The sequence below is a fragment of the Carcharhinus amblyrhynchos genome, chromosome 23 (genome assembly GCF_965287045.1).
Source record: "Carcharhinus amblyrhynchos chromosome 23, sCarAmb.v2.hapA, whole genome shotgun sequence".
Classification (NCBI taxonomy): Eukaryota; Metazoa; Chordata; class Chondrichthyes; order Carcharhiniformes; family Carcharhinidae; genus Carcharhinus; species Carcharhinus amblyrhynchos.
In genome coordinates this window covers 38236727-38254753 of record NC_137346.1, presented here as the reverse complement: position 1 = coordinate 38254753, position 18027 = coordinate 38236727, and the positions used below count along the sequence as shown (strand labels likewise).

At 42.5% G+C, this 18027-nt stretch overlaps 1 protein-coding gene across 2 annotated transcripts in view; it reads left to right on the top strand.

Annotated features, from left to right (window-relative positions):
• hip1 (huntingtin interacting protein 1) overlaps positions 1-18027 on the top strand; it is a 249818-nt gene that overhangs the window by 39333 nt on the left and 192458 nt on the right. The window contains exon 1 of one of the 2 annotated variants that reach the window (XM_080210992.1): positions 10022-10310. The exons of the other annotated variant lie outside the window; for it this stretch is intronic. Within the exon in view, the coding sequence (XP_080067118.1) occupies positions 10293-10310 (18 nt within the window). The 5' untranslated portion in view covers positions 10022-10292. Of the gene's footprint in view, positions 1-10021; positions 10311-18027 lie in introns of those variants that run through there. 2 annotated transcript variants of the gene reach the window in all.

The following is an 18027-nucleotide window of genomic DNA, read 5'->3' as shown; positions in this document are numbered from 1 at the left end:
GGTGAACAACCCAGTTTGACCAGAAAGTCTCTTTTGTCCTGGAGATGACCCATATCCTGTGTATTCACAGCTTGTTTGTCTCTGCCTTTTACGCTGCAGCGTATTGTTTGAGTTCTTGCCCAATTATCCCAGAGTGCTTTACAAATCGCTATTTTAAATGGCCCATTTGGCCACAAGGGTAATTGGGATAGGCAGCAAATGCTGGTCAAGCTGGTAATGTCCATGTCCCATGAAAGAATAAAAAGAAAATTTTTAGATTATGCCACTAATCCATGACTCACCAATTAACTGGAACAAATTCACCCCCATCTACCTGTTCCTGTTATAATTCAGGACAGAAACTGCAAACTATTTTATGTAGCCCGTCTGGATCATAAGTTTTGCATCTTGAATTTGGCTAGGATAAGCGTGATTTGTTTCACTTCAGGTATGGATTCAAATGACCCATAAGGGAGCTTTTTAATCAAAGTTTAATTAAGAAAATTGTTAACATGTATGGAAAGAAAATTAGCAATAACTTTGATCAATTACAAATTAAAATGGAGCAACGTCAAAAATGTCTAACCCTTAACAAATGTATTTAAAATGTTCCAATCAAAATAAACCCTTGCCATAGACAAAACCCTTTAAACAGGTTCAACACAGCAAAGTCTAATGCTCACATGATACTGGAATTGAGTCCTTTGGTTGGAGAATTGAAAACTCTGTCATGTATGTTCTGGAAGTCCTCTTGACACAGTCAGAACAGTTCAAAGTCAGAACAGCTTCCCAGAACCCCAGGTGGGCTAGCAAATTTTCTGCTCCAAGAAAGTTTTCAGATAACCAGCAAAGTTTCCAAGTAAAACTGGGAGAGAGAGAAACACTTATTTTCAACTTGCTGTCCCTTCTAAAAACCAAAACCTGCAGCATGGAACTGAAAATGAACGAGCTCCTGTTACCTGACCTGCTAGTCAGTTTTCCTCCTAACAGTGCATAGTCATAAAACTAATTTTAGTACCCGAGGCCCCCATTTAAGCCACTTAAAGAGCAATAAAAGGACTCATTGTAGACAGCCCGGTAACAGTGACACCAGTTAAGGCTCAGAGCGCTTCAGAGATCACGATTTAAAAAAACCTTTCTTATCAGTACACTAACGTCACAGTTCCCCTTTAATATCTTGACAATTTTAATGCAATCACCCCTGACCCTTCTAATTTCCAGAGAATACAATCCTTTTTTGTGTCATCTCGTCTTATGATTTTAACCTTCTGGAGTCCAGGTATCATGCAGTGATCTACAACAGCTCACTGTACTCCAAGTGTGATCTCGCTAGGGCTTCGTATAGCTGAAGCATGACTTCTATTCTTCTGAATATAAAGGCCAGAATTCCTTTAGTTTTCACAATTTAGAAAGTACCCTGTCCTGTTTTAACCTGCTCCACTCTATCTCATTTTCCTCCTTTTTAAAATACTCCCTTAAAACCTATTTCTTTCACCAAGCTTTAGGTCACTGCCCGAATATCTCCTTATGAGTCTCCATGACACATTTTGCTTTAAAATACCTTTGTGAAGCACCTTGATATATTTTATTACATTACTTGCATGATATAAATATGTTGTTTCTGGGTTGAAAATGAGTAGCTTTGCAGTTTCCTGCATTTGCTATGGTTTTACCAATTCTCAAAAGATCTCTTTAATTTTATGCTTCCATTCTCACTGCTAACGATGCTACTTTAACTTTATATCATTGGTAAATTTGGATGTGTAGATTTGTTGCACTATCAAGTCTTGAATAATTCACCTCCCAACACATGCTGGAACACTACTTAGTTGCATCACAGTAATTGGAGTATATGTCCATTATTCCTACTCTATGTATCCTGCACTCAACCAATTTCCAAAACAGGTCCGTAATTTCTCGTCCACTTTTTTGAGTGAAGAGGTTTCTCCTGAATTTCTCAGCCACTGTTAAGAAATCATCTTAAAATTGAAGGGACAAATTGTATTAGCCATTCTCAGACAGAAAGAAAGACAACTTGGGGAGGGGAGGGGAAAGAAAGTTGCACTTTGCTGACCAAACCATGCACAAGCTATTTCTGTGATCACAGCTGTTGTGCACTGTTAGCTTATTTTAACACTTTTTTTTGCCAGTGTTGTCTGATCACAGTAGATTTCTATTTTACAGAATGACTGACTCAAACTGAAACTAGTATAGGAATTTCAGCCTGGAGAAGTTTTGTAGAATTGGAAATAGAAACTTAAAGAATGTATAGCACATTAATGGTCTTTATTCTAACCTGCAGTTGTAACTTTTAATAATTTTTGTTCTCCCTGTGGCTGGCAACATTTGCATTATTTTGTCTGTTTATGAAGGGGGTTGAGTGCTTTGTTTATATCTTTGGTTATTTTCTTCCCGATGTTTGTGGGGCATTCTTGATCTGTCTTGCACTGGGCAGTGCCGTTACTAACTGAGCCTTGGAAATGTCAAGAAAAATGTTTTTAAAAAAATAACCTGTAACATTACTGAATACTTGAGTCGATGAGTACTGTGGCTGGAAAAGATTGGCGCGGACTTAGTAAACCGCGACAGGGTGTTTGGTGAGGCACCATGGAGAATCAGCCCTGTGCTATGAGGGTTTTTCAGTATTGCTGTTGCTGAGTTATGTTTCTGTTTCTAAATGAGTTTCTGACGAACAGAAGTTTTGTAAGTGGGTTGGTCAGCACCTTTAAAGTGATAATTTTCCAAATGGGGCCTATTTTGGAGAGTTAGCTGATGTGAAGTCATGAGATTTAATGAAGGATCTCAAACTTGAACTTTGGTGTTTACTTCAGAGACTGACTCCACCTGTTTCCAGCATTTTATATTTTTATTCCTTCTTACATTCACCCGTCCACCCATCTTTCTGTGCTAGTTTTAAAGGGAAGCTCTGAGGGAGTGAGGACTGATGATTGGATCCGATGAAGAGGGAAAGAAGAGGTCTCAGTGTATAAACACTGTCATAGACCATTTGAGCCAAATAGCCTGTTTCTTTGTCCTAAGTTCGATGTAATTATTATATAGAATATCTGATCCAGAGGGTGATTTTCTCCTCCACAATGTGTTTTTTTTTCAGCACTATAGAAAATGCAATGAGATATCATTGTGCAGAGATGACTAAATACAGAACAGACCCCTGAGCATTATTGTTGCTGGTACTTAAAGAAGGCAGGTGTGTTCTCATGTCACTGTAATAGATTGCAGTGGGTAAACAATCCATTTTAGCTTTCTTAAAATTATGATTTTGTCCTGATGTGTGCTCCTGTTCGATACTTGCATTCTCTCCTTCCCATTTTCTTTCTTCCCATTCCTCCTCCTCCTCCTCCCCCTGAATCTTTGGATTCCTGCTGATGTGCTGTCCCATGGATGCTTGGCAGTTTCTCTGAGGCCTTTGCTGTGTGAGGTTCGACTTGGACCATCAGTGAGTTATTTAGTTATGATGGATGTAACTGGCAAACCCATCTGTCCTCATCAGGCATTGCAGGCCCATCAAAAGGAATAGGAGGGCGTCTCTGCACCCTCCCGCAGGCGTCAGATTCTTTCTTGGACATGGTTTTGTGGGTGCTAGCTACTTCCTGGGGCTGTTTTGCAATTGTGATTGTTTTTTTGATAGCACGCTGCTTAACCATTTGAGTTGAAAATCAGGTGTAAAATGCTGGTGGGAACTATCACACCCTGTGTACCCACCTGCACTACTGTAATATGTTCCCAGATAGCGATCAGGAGGAGGAATCCGTGGTGACTTATTTTCCTTTCTGTTAGTTCTAACTGGTTGTTTTTCTCTCTCTCTCTTCTTTCTCCTCCTCTCTTCCACCCGCGCCAGCCACACACACACACATACACACATACACACACACACACAATCTCTGTCTTTCCAGAAATAAGAAAAACTTGTGTGAGAGTTTCCAGATCTCAACTGCTCCAGTGTACTGAACCTTTGGGCGAAATTGTAGATTCAGTTACATATCTCTGGAATTCCACAGTGGAGATTGTTTTGCCCTGTTTTAACTCCCTGTCTCTAGTCCTGTCTGCCTTGCCATAGGTACCAGAATATTGACTTGCACCAAAATGATCCCACTAGTTTTTGCTCGAGTTGCTGCACCTGCTATACACGGTCACTCTTTATCTTGCACCCTTCCAGCAACTTCAGGATCTCCAGGTCTCTATCTCTGTCACAGCCCTTTCTTGAGAATTTTTTCACTTCACGAAATCTCTGTCTCTCACTCTGCAATCTTCCTTTTTCTTTCCATTTTCGCAGTTTTGTGTTTGTTCACTTTCCCTCTTGTCATCCTTGGCTTTAAAAGTGCAGGTTTGGCTGTTCCTCCTGCTTGAATTCAAGCTCCTGCCTGACCCCAGGGGAAAATCCTTGATCTCCTTTGGCTTTGTCTCCTTTGATCTTGGCAAATTTTTAAAGCTCACACTTGATTTTATTTAATCACTTCTTGATTTTTAACTTTTCTTCCCTTAGACCTGATCTTCTTCATATGTTTGGTGTTTTGTAATAGAGACCTTGTCCCTTTTATACCTTTATAAAACTGCATCAAGTTTGACTACTGTATCCGAATAAACCAGGAGAAAAAAAACTTATGTGTCATGATGGCCAACAAAATAGTTGACAACATTTGAAAAATTACATGAACGACTCCTCGTTTGTGTTGATGGAGAAGAAAAACAGCTTGTTCTTCAGTCTGTCTGGAACTTGGGCTAACAAATGTGATGGAGGAAAATGAAATCTGTCTCGGCTTTTTTAATTCTGGCCTTTATTGGGTTTTGCACTAAATATCACAAGACCCTGGGTTTATCAAATGAGTATGCTGCACAAGAATAGCAGCATTGATAAAAGTTCACAATGCTGGTGCATGAGATTAATTCTTCATGATTTTAAGAATTCAGGCTAATTGTATGGGTCCTGCCGAGGAGGAAAACCTGAGATAAATCGAAAAAAATGTGGTTAGCTGAGTCTGCTGCTGAAGTTGAGACTCCTGCTGTTAAGCCTGAATGTTAGAGCGTGCATCTGCAGCTCAAGAGGAATATTTGGAGGAGCATGGTCCATATTATTGAACAAACAGAGCAAGTAGTTCCACAAGAGACCGAGGTTAGAGGTACTAAAATGATCTCCTTTCAAATGGCAAGCATTTTCTAATGCAGAATTACAACTCAGATGTTCAAGACTAACACTTTTTGGCTTTATTTAAAGTGAAGACTTGAGAGGGATACAAGTGTTTACTCAAGAGAATAGAGCTTCTCTGAAGGCAGCTTTAACAATGGATAGATGAAGAAGCCAATGCTGTGAGAGCTGTGGCTCAGTTGGCAGCACTCTGAGTTTGTGGGTTCAGGTCCCACTCCAGGGTCATTGTGAGAAATGCAGACCCCTTCTAAAAGGAAAGCAGGATGAGCTTCAGAGTAAATTTAAGAACCTGTGATGCTTATTGAAACTCGTGTTTAAGAGCTGGGCTTTTGGACAGGGAGAGGATACGGAAGGGTAGAGTGGAAACCAGTGTTTATATTGAATTATACAGTGTCATAATAAAACAGTAGTGAATCACCAGGATATCTTCTGCCCAGTTCAGTAAATGAATGCTCCAGCTCCCTCCCGCAATCCAAAGATGTGTGGGTTAGGCCATGCTAAATTGAGCTTTAGTATCAGGGGGACTAGCTAGGGTAAATGCATGGGATTATGGGGATAGGGCATGGATGGAATTGTGGTTGATGCAGACTCAATGGGCCAAATGGCCTCCTGCACTGTAGGGATTCTGATTTTTTAAAATCTTTTTGACATCCAGGAATTGAGCACGAAAATCAAGTCTGGCATTCCAGTGCTTTACTTTGGGAATGCTACGCTGTTGGATGAAATGTAACACTGTCGTGTCTCATGGATGTAATCCATGCATGGCGTTGAGCAAAGACCTCATCCCAGTGTCTTAGCCAATCTTTATCCCTCAGTCACCAGCACTAATAGGGATTGCCTGCTCATTAACAGACTGCTGTTTCTGGGAGCTTGCCGTGTTCAAATTAGCTGCTGCATTTTGACTACAAAAATACTTCATTGGCGGAAGGTTGTTTTGTGGCATAGGTGCTGTATAAATACAAATTTTTCTTTACAGTATCCTAATGGATGTTAAGTTGGTGGAACCAGTGGGCTCGAACTGGTTTGCTGGGGATTTGAAATGCGGGAAAACTGAAGTGAATGTAGAGCTAAAGCAACCTTTGCTACAGCAAACCAGAGCTCTGAACCTCATTTTTTTTCATGAACATTTGGCATTCACCCCAAATTGAGCATAGATCTTAGCAACTAAAAGTTGTAATTGTTTTACTGTCAGTTTCAACAATTTAATCCTGATCACAGCAAGTTGCTTTGCAGGCAGAAATCATGATTGCACGGTGTTCTCAGAACTGAGTGTGCACATCGTGAAAGACTTGTATTTATACAGCAGCTTGCACAATCTTGGCACGTTCCAGAGCACTTTGTAGCCAATGAAGTACTTGCTGAAATGTAGTCACTGATGTAATGTAGGAAACGCAGCAGCCAATTTGTGCTTAACAAGGTCCAGTGATCAGCGATAACGGAAAGCAAAGAATGGGGGCAACTGGATGTTTGTCTGGTTGGCGATCATTGACGAGTGCTGTGCATCAGGGATCAGTGTTGGGACCACAATTGTTTACGATTTACATAGATGATTTGGAGTTGGGGACCAAGTATTGTGTGTCAATATTTGCAGATGTTACTAAGGTGAGTGGCAGAGCAAAGTGTGCAGAGGACGCTGAAAATCTGCAAAGGGATTTTGATATTTTAAGTGAGTGGGTAAGGGTCTAGCTGGTGGAATACAATGTTGGTAAATATGAGGTCAGTATAACAGCAAAATGGACTATTACTTAAATGGTAAAAAATTGCAGCGTGCTGCTGTGCAGAGGGACCTGGGTGTCCATGTGCAGGAATCTCAAGGAGTTGGTTTGCAGGTGTAGCAGGTAATTTAAGAAGGTAAATGGAATTTTGTCCTTTATTGCTAGAGGGATGAAGTTTAAAAACAACGAGGTTATGTTGCAGTTGTGAAAGGTGAGGCCACAACTGGAATACTGCGTACAATTTTGGTCTACTAGGACTGGAAGTAGTAAGACGAGATTCAGTAGGTTGATTCCGGAATTGAGAGAGTTGGCTTGTGAGGAGAGACTGAGTAGACTGGGGCTATACTCATTGGAATTCAGAAGAATGAGGGGAAATCTTCTAGAAACATATAAGATTCTAAAGGGAATAATAAGATAGAAGCAGGGAAGTTGTTTCCACTAGCGGGTAATACTAGAATGAGGGGGCATGGCCTCAAAATAAGGGAGAACAGGTTTAGGACTGAGTTGAGGAAGAATGCCTTTACTGAAAGGGTTGTGAATCTGTGGAATTCCCTGCCCAGTGAAGCAGTTGAGGCGATCTCATTGAATGTTTTTAAGGCAAAGATAGATAGACTTTTGAATGGAATTAAGGGTTATGGTGAGTGGGTGGGAAAGTGGAGCTAAGTCCATGAAAAGATCAGCCACGATCTTATTGAATGGTGAAGCAGGCTTTAGGGGCCAGATGGCCTGCTCCTGCTCCTAGTTCTTATGTTTCTTATGAAACCTGATGGGTATCTGTGAAGACACCAGTAAAGCCTGATGGTTAAAAAGGCTAACTTTGCATCAGCATAAGAATTAAAAAAAAATTTACTCCATCCCAAATCCATTCCTTTACTTGCTCTGAAAACCAAATTCAAATTCCAATTGAATCCAATTCATGGTCCCCCGAAGAGAAACAAATAAAATCCAAGCTGACCAGATGAGGCATTGCACCCCACCTTGGGCTTGATCTGATGCTTCAACTTTGCCAAAAGGCTGACAAGCAATTAATAGGGTTGTGAGAACACCATATTCTAGTACGGTCTGCAGCAAAGAACAGGCCACGGAGTGGGAACAGGAGCTGATTGTTCAGTCACCTCATGCAAGACATGGCTGTTGATAGTGATTAAACACAGACCCTTTTGTTGTGCTGCTGAAAGAAATACGATTGCTTGAGATTTTGTGACCAAAAAGATGATGATTGATTAGTGCCTGTCCTGTCAACATGTGACTGGCAGTGGGATCAGTTCCAGCAAGATCGGTATAAGAAGGAGAGACAAAGGAACCTGTGGAGCAACAACTTGCAGGTAAAATCATCTTGATATGGTACCTTGGATGTGAGACTTGAGAGGACATCAGAATTCACCAAGAGGGAGACTGATCACCTCTCCCTTAATGGATGGTATTTAGGTCCAAGGTGTGAGTTTTGATACCTTATGTGGAACAGAATTTGGATGCTTTGTATATAACTAAATTTGAGCTTTTGATATCCTATAGTAGAGTTTTGATTTTTTGGTAACCTTGTAAGATACAGCAACAAATCTGACCTGGCAGAAGCAAAAGGCAAACTCATCAGTCAGGGTTGACATCTTCCCCAGTGGCTTCTTCCTCCTCGATTACAGAAACCACTGGCTGCCTCGGCTCCACAAAGGCTGGAGCTATTCCTGGATCAGTAGCTGGCACACAAAAGTTTGCAGCAGGACAGACTTGTTCGTCCCCTGGATCAAGCCCAACGCTCTTCCTCTGGTGATCTGCTTGTTTCTTTACATGGCAACCTTGTACTTCAATAATGTATGGACTTGATCCCACTCTTTCTACGATTCCTCCTGATATTGAAGCCAGTCCACCACCAAAATGAGTGCAGCTCCAACAACACTTGAAGCTTGATACCATCCATGACCAAACAAACTGCTTCGTTGTCACACCATCCACCGCCTTAAACATTCCTTCTTTCTTTTACTGACCATGATGGCAATAGTTGCAGCAGGGCCATCTACAAGATCTTCAACAGCACCTTCCAAACCCGCAAACTCTTCCACCTATAAAGAAACGGGCAGCATGTGCATGGGAATTCCATCTGCAGATACCTCTCCAAGTCACTCACCATCCTGACTTTTAACTATATTGCTGCTCCTTCAGTGTCACTGGGTCAAATTTCAAACAGAACTGTGGGTGTACCTGCACCACGTAGACTGCAGAGGCTGACTGTGGTGGCTTACCACCTTCTCCATGGCAATTGAGTATGGGCAATAAATGCTGGCCAGCTAGTGATGCCCACACGCTGTGCAGGAATGGAAAAGGACCAGGCAGCAGCATTTGAGCAAAGTGACATTGATGTGGAGCAGCATTGTTCAACAGATGCTCCTGTTAAACCACGAACTGACTGATTGTGAACAATGCCTCAGAGAGTGGGGGTGGGGGGGGTCGGGGTGGTGGTGTTTAGGTGGCCTGCCACTGGATGCTGGGTGAGGCGCTATGTTTAAAAATCATTTGCAAGTTGCACATGGACAAAGTACAATATCTCCTATTTTTAGAAAAATATTCAAGCCAGCAGACACGCACATGCTGATCCGTGAGGTCTTGAATTGGAGGAGGTTTTTGAAGAAGGGATTAGAAATGTTGGTAACAATGGGTGAAATCTGCTCTTTTGTTGTGGGGGATTAATTTCCTGAGTTTGCTGCTGAGCCCAGCAGCTTGTTGAATGCTTCCTCCTCTCTCTCAATTGCCTTATTGAAATAAGGTGATGTATTTTCTTGAATATATATATCTATCACCATTTAAAATAGGTATTTAACTGTGGTGTGGGCAGTACAGCGTCTGCCTTTGTGAAAACCCAGGAGCTTCTCGTCAGTAAAGTGACGTGTATATATAAAAAAAACACAATCACAGAGGCGAGTGTTTCCTGTGAATGAGAATGTCAGCTGTTACACCCTCCTCCCCCCCTGCACCTCCCACCCACATACACACACACACACACACACACACACACACACACACACACACACACACACACAACCTTATCTCCTCCCCTCTCCAGTCTCCTTCCTCCTCCCCTTGTCCGGAAGCTCTCAGCTGGAGATGGCATCTTTGCGAGCAGCCTCTCAGTCCTGATCGTAACGACTTCCAGACTTTGCAGAAAGGAGGGGGGGGTGGTGGGGGGGAAGAAAGAAAAGGGTTCTGTTTGTGCTTTTGGGAGTGAAGAGGAGGAAAAAACAAGCTCCTATTCAGTTGGACTTGGACTTAATTGGAAAGAGCAGGTCATGTTCTTCCCAGGCACAGGTTAGGTGGAAGGCACCACAAGCTATCGATGAAAGATTATGTAAGGACCGTAAGATTGTAGCTGCTGGAGTCTTTCTGGATACAACTCTGTGAGCTCGCTCTCTGCCTGTCTGTCTCTCTCTCTCTCTCCCACAACAATGGACATTGGAAAGACGGTGAGTGTGTGTAACTGATGGGAGGCTGGAGGACCAGAAGCTACAGAATCCCATATGGGAGTCTTTTAAACAGTGAGGAATAGCTGGGACCAGTAATATTATTAACCCTTAATGATGCGAGTGCTGTCGCTTTTGTTGTGTAGAGCTGACTCGCTTCCCTGCAGCTCTCTGTACAAGTGTTACAAAGGCAGCTGTAGAAAAAGCACTCCATTGTCCAAGCTTTTGTCGGCAGGGTCGATTGAGGATGGATGTGTGGAGGGAGCATGTATAATTTTAACATTTCATTTTGTAAATGTGTAAGCTTGTGTTCAAATGCAGCCTTTCTTCTTTTTAAAAAAAATCCTAACCAATTGGGAAACTCTTGATGGTTGGACAGATCTGGTATTATCACAGCACTTATTGGATAAAATTGATGAGTGAAAGCAGTTCAGTTCTCTGCAGCATGTGATGGTGTTTGTAGTCAGTTGCATAATGTTCACTGGCTTCGATCACTGAATAGCTGAGTGAGCTGCTGCTGGCAGCTGGGGAGAGCCCTGTTTAGCATGAACAACCCACGCAGTCTGAGCATATTGTGTGGAGCACTTCCTCCTGACCCTCCCTCCCCCATCTGCTACACTCGCACCCCTTCTGAATACAAATGCCGCTGACGCCTTCACATTCAGGCAAAAAGTTTATCTTGGAATTTCTTTTAGCAGCAGTTGACGTTTTAAAAAGAAACTGTTTTCCCTTTCAAAACCCTGCACGTTTGTGAGGTTTGGATCAATGGATATTGATAATGGTATTGATAAAATTGGCAGGGTGACTTTATTCAGGAAGGGCAAATGTTATTTAGTATCATTTAATGGTACAAAAATATTTCCTGATGTAATGTGACTCATTCAGTAACTTGTAAGTCCTTGGTTGAATGTGCCTTCTATTAAATGACCAAATCGTGGGTTGTGTTCCCTGTTGAAACCAGAGTAGCTTTTGTCGTTACAATCATCATTCAGATTCAAGACCACATTTCAAATGTACAATTAATCAAACCGTGATATTTATTTTGCCTGTTCACGTGGCTTGTGCTATGATAGTGGATGAGTGCTTTTGACATAGTTTATCATTGTCCTTTCACTTTCTAGAAAGGATACTGCCTTTCTTTCCAAGTGCTAGGCTACGTTTAATTTGACCTTTTTGTCGTCTTGGCCATGACAGTGCTGAGTTTGATTATTAGCTAGTTTGTTAGTGGATACCTGAAGACTCCAAAGAGAATTTGGATTTTGTGTAGCACCTCATCTTAATTCTCCAACATGTTTGCACAATTACTGACATGTGCCAAACTTTGGCAGCCATTACAAACAAAAAGTAAATAAGAGCCAATTAATGTGTGTTTTGGTGGTGTTGTTTGAGGGATGAGATGGTCAGTTCCTAGAGAGCACCACTGCTCTTCTTTTGAATAATCCCATGGAATCTTTAACATCTGTTTGATCAAGTGGTTGTGGCCTTGCTTTATAGAAAATCAGAGGTTTACAGTATGGAAACAGACTCTTCGGTCCAACTTGTCCATGCCACCTTTTTTTTTAAAACCCCTAAGCTCGCCCTAATTGCCCACATTTGGTCGATGTCCCTCTATACCCATCTTACCCATGTAACTGTCTAAACGCTTTTTAAAAGACAAAATTGTACCTTCCTCTACTACTACCTCTGGCAGCTTGTTCCAGACACTCACCATCCTCTGTGTGAAAAAATTGCCCCTCTGGACACTTTTGTATATCTCCCCTCTCACCTTAAACCTATGCCCTCTAGTTTTAGACTCCCCTACCTTTGGGAAAAGATATTGACTATCTAGCTGATCTATGCCACTCATCATTTTATAGACCTCTATAAGATCACCCCTCAGCCTTCTACATTCCAGAGAAAAATGTTCCAGTCTATCCAGTCTTTACTTAGAACCTAAACCATCAAGTCCTGGTAGCACCTTAGTAAACCTTTTCTGCACTCTTTCTAATTTAATAATATCCTTTCTATAATAGGGTGACCAGAGCTGTACACGGTATTCCAAATGTGTTTAATGCCGCATTATTGCATTGAAATGTTAGCCTGAGCTGTGCAATCAGATCTTGATATGAAGCTTCAAACAACTGTCTCATTTGGAGGCATGAGTGTTTCCAATTGAACCAAGTCGAAGGGCAGGTTTTTCCCAACTTGACATGGTTGAGGAGGTTCACAAACTGCAAGCATATATGAGGAGTTTGGGTGGAATGTGGATAAAATTTTATGACCATTAGTTGAGCGAGCTGAAAGATCATGCATCTTAATGTTCGTGTACAATGTACCAGCAGAACAAAGTTGGAAAATTGTCACTTGTATGTTGTAATGCTGTAGAACCACAAGGTGTCACCAGTGAGTTGGGAATAGACTGCCATCTGTTGGTAAAAGCCAAACACTGCAATGTTCCAGTGTATTTGGATGATCTTTCATCCGAAGCAGAGGTCTTTTTGAAGTTAATCCACTAACCTAAATTACTTTGATTATTTTGAGTTTTACCTATTCTGGAAGTAGAAGATTGTAATGTAATATTCTAATCATGCAGCTTTTAAGCTTCAGTCAGTCACTGAATGACTGACTGAAGCCAGATAAGTTTGTTGGAGTTCTATGAGGATGTGTCTAGGGCGGTGGATTGAGGAGAGCCGGTGAATGTGGTCTGTCTTGATTTTCAGAAGGCGTTTGACAAGGTACCTCACAAGAGGTTATTGCAGAAGGTAAGGGGGCATGGAGTTGGGGGTAGGGTGTTAGCGTGGATAGAGGATTGGTTGTCAAATAGGAGGCAGAGAGTGGGGGTCAATGGGTGCTATTCAGATTGGCGGTTGGTGATTAGTGGAGTGCCCCAGGGGTCGGTGCTGGGTCCTCAGCTATTTACCATTTATATAGGTGATCTGGAGGAGGGAACCGAGTGTACGGTGTTGAAATTTGCTGATGACACCAAGATTGGTGGAACGGCAAATTGCGCGGAGGGTGTGGAGAGTCTGCAGAAGGATCTAGATAGGCTGGGCGAATGGGCCAGGAACTGGCAAATGGAATTTAATGTTGGCAAGTGCGAGGTGGTCCACTTTGGTAGGAATAATGGTAGGAAGGACTATTACGTGGCAAAAAACTGCAGCAGGCGACGGTGCAGGGGGACCTCGGGGTCCTTGTGCATGAGTCGCAAAAACCCAGCCTGCAGGTGCAGCAGGTGGTCAGGAAGGCGAATGGGATGCTGGCCTTCATAGTGAGGGAGGTCTTGCTGCGGCTGTATAGGGCATTGGTGAGGCCGCAGCTGGAGTACTGTGTGCAGTTTTGGTCGTCGTACTTACGCAAGGATATTTTGGCCTTGGAGGGAGTGCAGAGGAGGTTTACTAGGCTGATACCGGAGTTGAGGGGGTTGAGCTATGAGGAGAGGCTGAATAAACTAGGCTTGTACTCGTTAGAGTTTAGAAGAATGAGGGGGGATCTCATTGAGACATATAAGATGATGAATGGGATGGATAGGTTAGAGGTGGAGAGACTCTTCCCGCTCAGAAAGGACAGTAGGACTAGGGGGCACAGCCTCAAGATAAAGAGGGGACAGTTTAGAACGGAGTTGAGGAAGAACTTCTTCACTCAAAGGGTGGTGAATCTCTGGAATTCTCTGCCCGTTGAGGTGGTGGAGGCTGCCTTGCTAAATATTTTTAAGACGCGGGTTGATGGGGATTAAGGGTTATGGGGAGAGGGCGGGAATGTGGAACTGAGCCACGACAGATCAGCCATGATCTTATTGAATGGCGGGGCAGGCTCGAAGGGCTAGATGGCCTACTCCTGCTCCTATTTCTTATGTTCTTATTATAAGTGGTTAGCATAGATTAATGCCAACTTGCTTACCCCAACTTGCACCCGGACTTCTCTAAATCTCCCTCTTGAGTTTTAATCACCTCCACAATTCTTCTCTGCTACCCAACAGCTAGAAGTCTCACAACACCAGGTTAAAGTCCAACAGATTTATTTGTTAGCAAAAGCCACTAGCTTTCGGAGTGCTCGCTGCTCTTTCGTCAGGTGAGTGGGATTTCAGTTCACAAACAGGGCATATATCAACAGCTATCTAGTCTGTAATGGAGCAGTTCTTTCTCTCAAAAGTGCTCCAGAAATGCATGACTCTATGTAGGTAATATTACACTTCCCCAGTCCCACTTCATCTCAGTCTAATGCTTTTTCTGTGTTGCTCTTCATCACATCAGCATCACCCTGCAAAGTTATGATTTCACCACTATGTTGGGTTGCCAGATTATTCAAAATGTTCCCTCCAGCCACACATTTGTTTGAATAAATTCTGTAGTTGCATTTCTGATTATTACCCACATGCCCATCTGAATTGTGAATATTTCACTCACCCACCTGTTTCACTGTGAATATTTCACTGAGGCTCTAGTGATGAAATTGGCCAATTCTTGGTGTTTCCACATAATTTTTTCTTTGACTCCTGAAGAGCTGGACGTTTTTTTAAAAAATCCTAGTGATTTGCTGCTGGAGGGTGGTTCCTGAAACAGTGCCCTCTGGAAAGTGTTTGGAGATTACCCAAGCTCAATGCTCTACAAGGCTGAAACTTCAGGATCTGAATACTTACGGATTTGTCCTAGTGTGTGCCCATTAGATGGATGCCTCTCTGTTCTACATGGCTAGTGTGGTGTGGTGTTGACTGGCAAAACTAAAGAAGATCTTGTGCAAAAGGACAAGAGTGAGATTTTGATTTTTGCTGAGCTAGGTCGTAGTGATTGAACTAGTTTTCTGGCATGGTTCTCGCTTTGTGTTGTGATAAATGGCTCAATCGAGTGACTTGTACAGTAGAATTGTCAGCATCTTAGGTGGAGTGGGGGGACCACCCCTTCCTTGCAAGCTCCCACAAACTCTGCTGCCTGTATCCTAACTCGCCCTTAGTTATATTTGCTTATTGCCCCACGCTTTCTGGCTGACTTTGATTTTGGTCCATCAAACAAATTCTCCTTGTGTGCAAATCCCTCCATGGTCTTATCCTCTATCTTAATAATCACCAACAGCAACACATTTTTAAAGCTTATTTATTATTGTCACAAGTAGGCTTACATTGACACTGCAATGAAGTTACTGTAAAAATCCCCCAGTTGCCACACTTCGGCTCCTGTTCGGGTACACCGAGGGAGAATTTAGCATTGCCAATACACCTAACCAGCCGGACTTTCAGACTGTGAGAGGAAACCGGAGCATCTGAAGGAAACCCACGCACAGAAATGGGAAGAATTTGCAAACTCTGCACAGACAGTGACCCAAGTCAGAAATTGAACCCAGGGCCCGGGAGCTGTGAGGCAGCAGTGCTAACCACTGTGCTACCATGCCGCCCCAGCCCTTCAACATTCGGGCCTCTATTGCGTCTGTTTTTAATCCTGCATTTTTGGTGGCTATTCCTTGAGCTACTTGGGCCTAGACCCTGAAACGCTGTGCCCAAACTTTTCTGCTTTTCTACTTCTTTCTTTGTGCCTTAAAACCTTCCTCTTTGACCAAGCTTTAGGTCGCCTGCCTTAATATCTCTTGTGTGGATTAGTATCAATGTTTTGACTGATGAAGTGCCTTTGACAAAGTTTTATTATTTGTACATAAAAGCAAACTATTGTGGATACTGGAAATCTGATATAAAAACAAAGTGCTGGATTTACTCAGCAGGTCTGGCAGCATTTATGGAGCTGGAAACATAGACTTAACATTTGGACTTGGCGTTAAGTCTGTTTTGTTCTTTGCGGATGCTGCCAGACTTGCTGAATTTATCCAGCACTTTTTATTTTCACCTGTGTTTATATAGCGCTTTTCACAACCACAGAGAATCCCAAAGCACTTACAGCCAATGAATTACTTTTTGAGGTGTAGTCAGTGTTGTAACGTAGAAAACACAGCACCTGATTTACGCACAGCCAACTCCGGCAAACAACGTGATGAACGGCTGAAGAATCTTCTTTCTGATGATGGTTGAGGATAAATAAATGTTAAAAGTGCTGCATAAATGCAAGTCATTAACGATCATGTCCCTGCTACATTGCTAATTTCGTAACTCTAATCAGCTGGGATGCTCTTTTTGTTTATATGTGAGCTGCCTTTTGAGTTTGAGCTCTCAGTATCTCTATTTGAATCCACTGTGCATTATTCCCTGTCTCTCCTGTGTAGATTGGCAACTAAAGCTATAATTAAGTTGCTGGCGTGACTGAGCGCCATGAATAATTTAAAAAAAGCTGGAGCATGCTGTTGAGCTTCCTTTATCAGCTGGGTGCTGCTGTTGTGACTGCCTATTTGCCCAGAAACTTACAGAAAGGATCCCCTGCACTGAGGCTTAGTAAGCTTTGTTATTTTTATTTTATTCAGTTACTGACAGTACTGAGGCAGCTGTAGTGTTGATTACCTTGACATGTTGTAGAGCATTTGTCTTGAATAGTGCCGTAAGCCCATTGCTTATGGGTGTCTTACGTACCTTTATTGGGTAGGAATAGAAACTCAAATTGCCATCTGTGAGGAGCACACCACCTTGATGAAGATGAATGAACAGTGAAAAACTCATCCAACAACTGGCTTGGTCTCTCACTCCTCCAAAGGCAGAATGGTTGAAATGGGTGGTTCATACACTTGCCTTTCTCTCCCCTTTTACATATGATTTATTTGCCAACAGCGTTAGCTCAGCCCTTGAACCGGTTGCTGAGAGATGCATGTCGCTGTCCTGCTGGGACTTCGCTGCAAAGCAGACAACGGCTGATTGCCACCTTCTCTACCCTATGGCAGGCTGGTGAAGATGGCTATGCATGGCCATAAAGCTACTGCTCAACGTTGTTTGACTATTTTATAAGTTCTGACTGGATACATGTACTGTAAGCAAAACAGTTTGTAATTATATAATGCTTCTAACGTAGCAAAAAAATCCCATGCACTTTACTGGAGTGTTATCCAAGAAAATTTGACACCAATCCACAAGAACACGTAGGGACCGAAAGCTTGCTAAAAATGATACGTTACAAGGTGTAAAGATACCAAGTTTCATTCAGAACCAATTTAATTCTTCAAATGAACTGATCCCCAGCCTAGGTTGTGTTTCTGCTCCTGAGCCCAATGCTGAGGAAATGCTGTATTGTCAGAAGCGTCAAACATTCGCCACGTCGACTAAATGTGGTTGGGGATTAAGCAAGAGCTCCATTTCCCTACACTTCTTGGTGTACAGGATCTCATGGCACTGTTGGAAGAGCGAGGGTTACTTGTGTCTGTGAAACAAAACTTTTCTATGAATGGATTATCTGGTTATTCAGTCATTTGCCGCTGGAACCTTGGGGTATACTAACCGTTAGCTGAGTTTATTTGCTTGGGTGAACGCACTTTAGAAATAATCTGTGCTTGCGGAGTGTTTTTATATGCCCTCAGGCTATGTTAACATGCTTGAAAAATTCAGCTTTATTCATTCTTGACAATCCAGTGACCGTTGCGGAATACCCTTGTGAACGCTGATCAGAATCTGAGTTGCATGTGATGCCCTCTTTCCCTTGCTCCGCTTGATTGCTGACCCCAGGATCACACATCAAAGATAACACTTTGGGCGAAGGACTGAAGAGCTCAACAGAAATTGTAAAGCCATGTTGGTTCCAAGTGTCGTTGGCTTAGCTGGCAGCTGGGTTCAGTTGGTACCACTCTTGCCTCTGAGTCAGTGGGTTTTAGGTTCCAGTCTCAT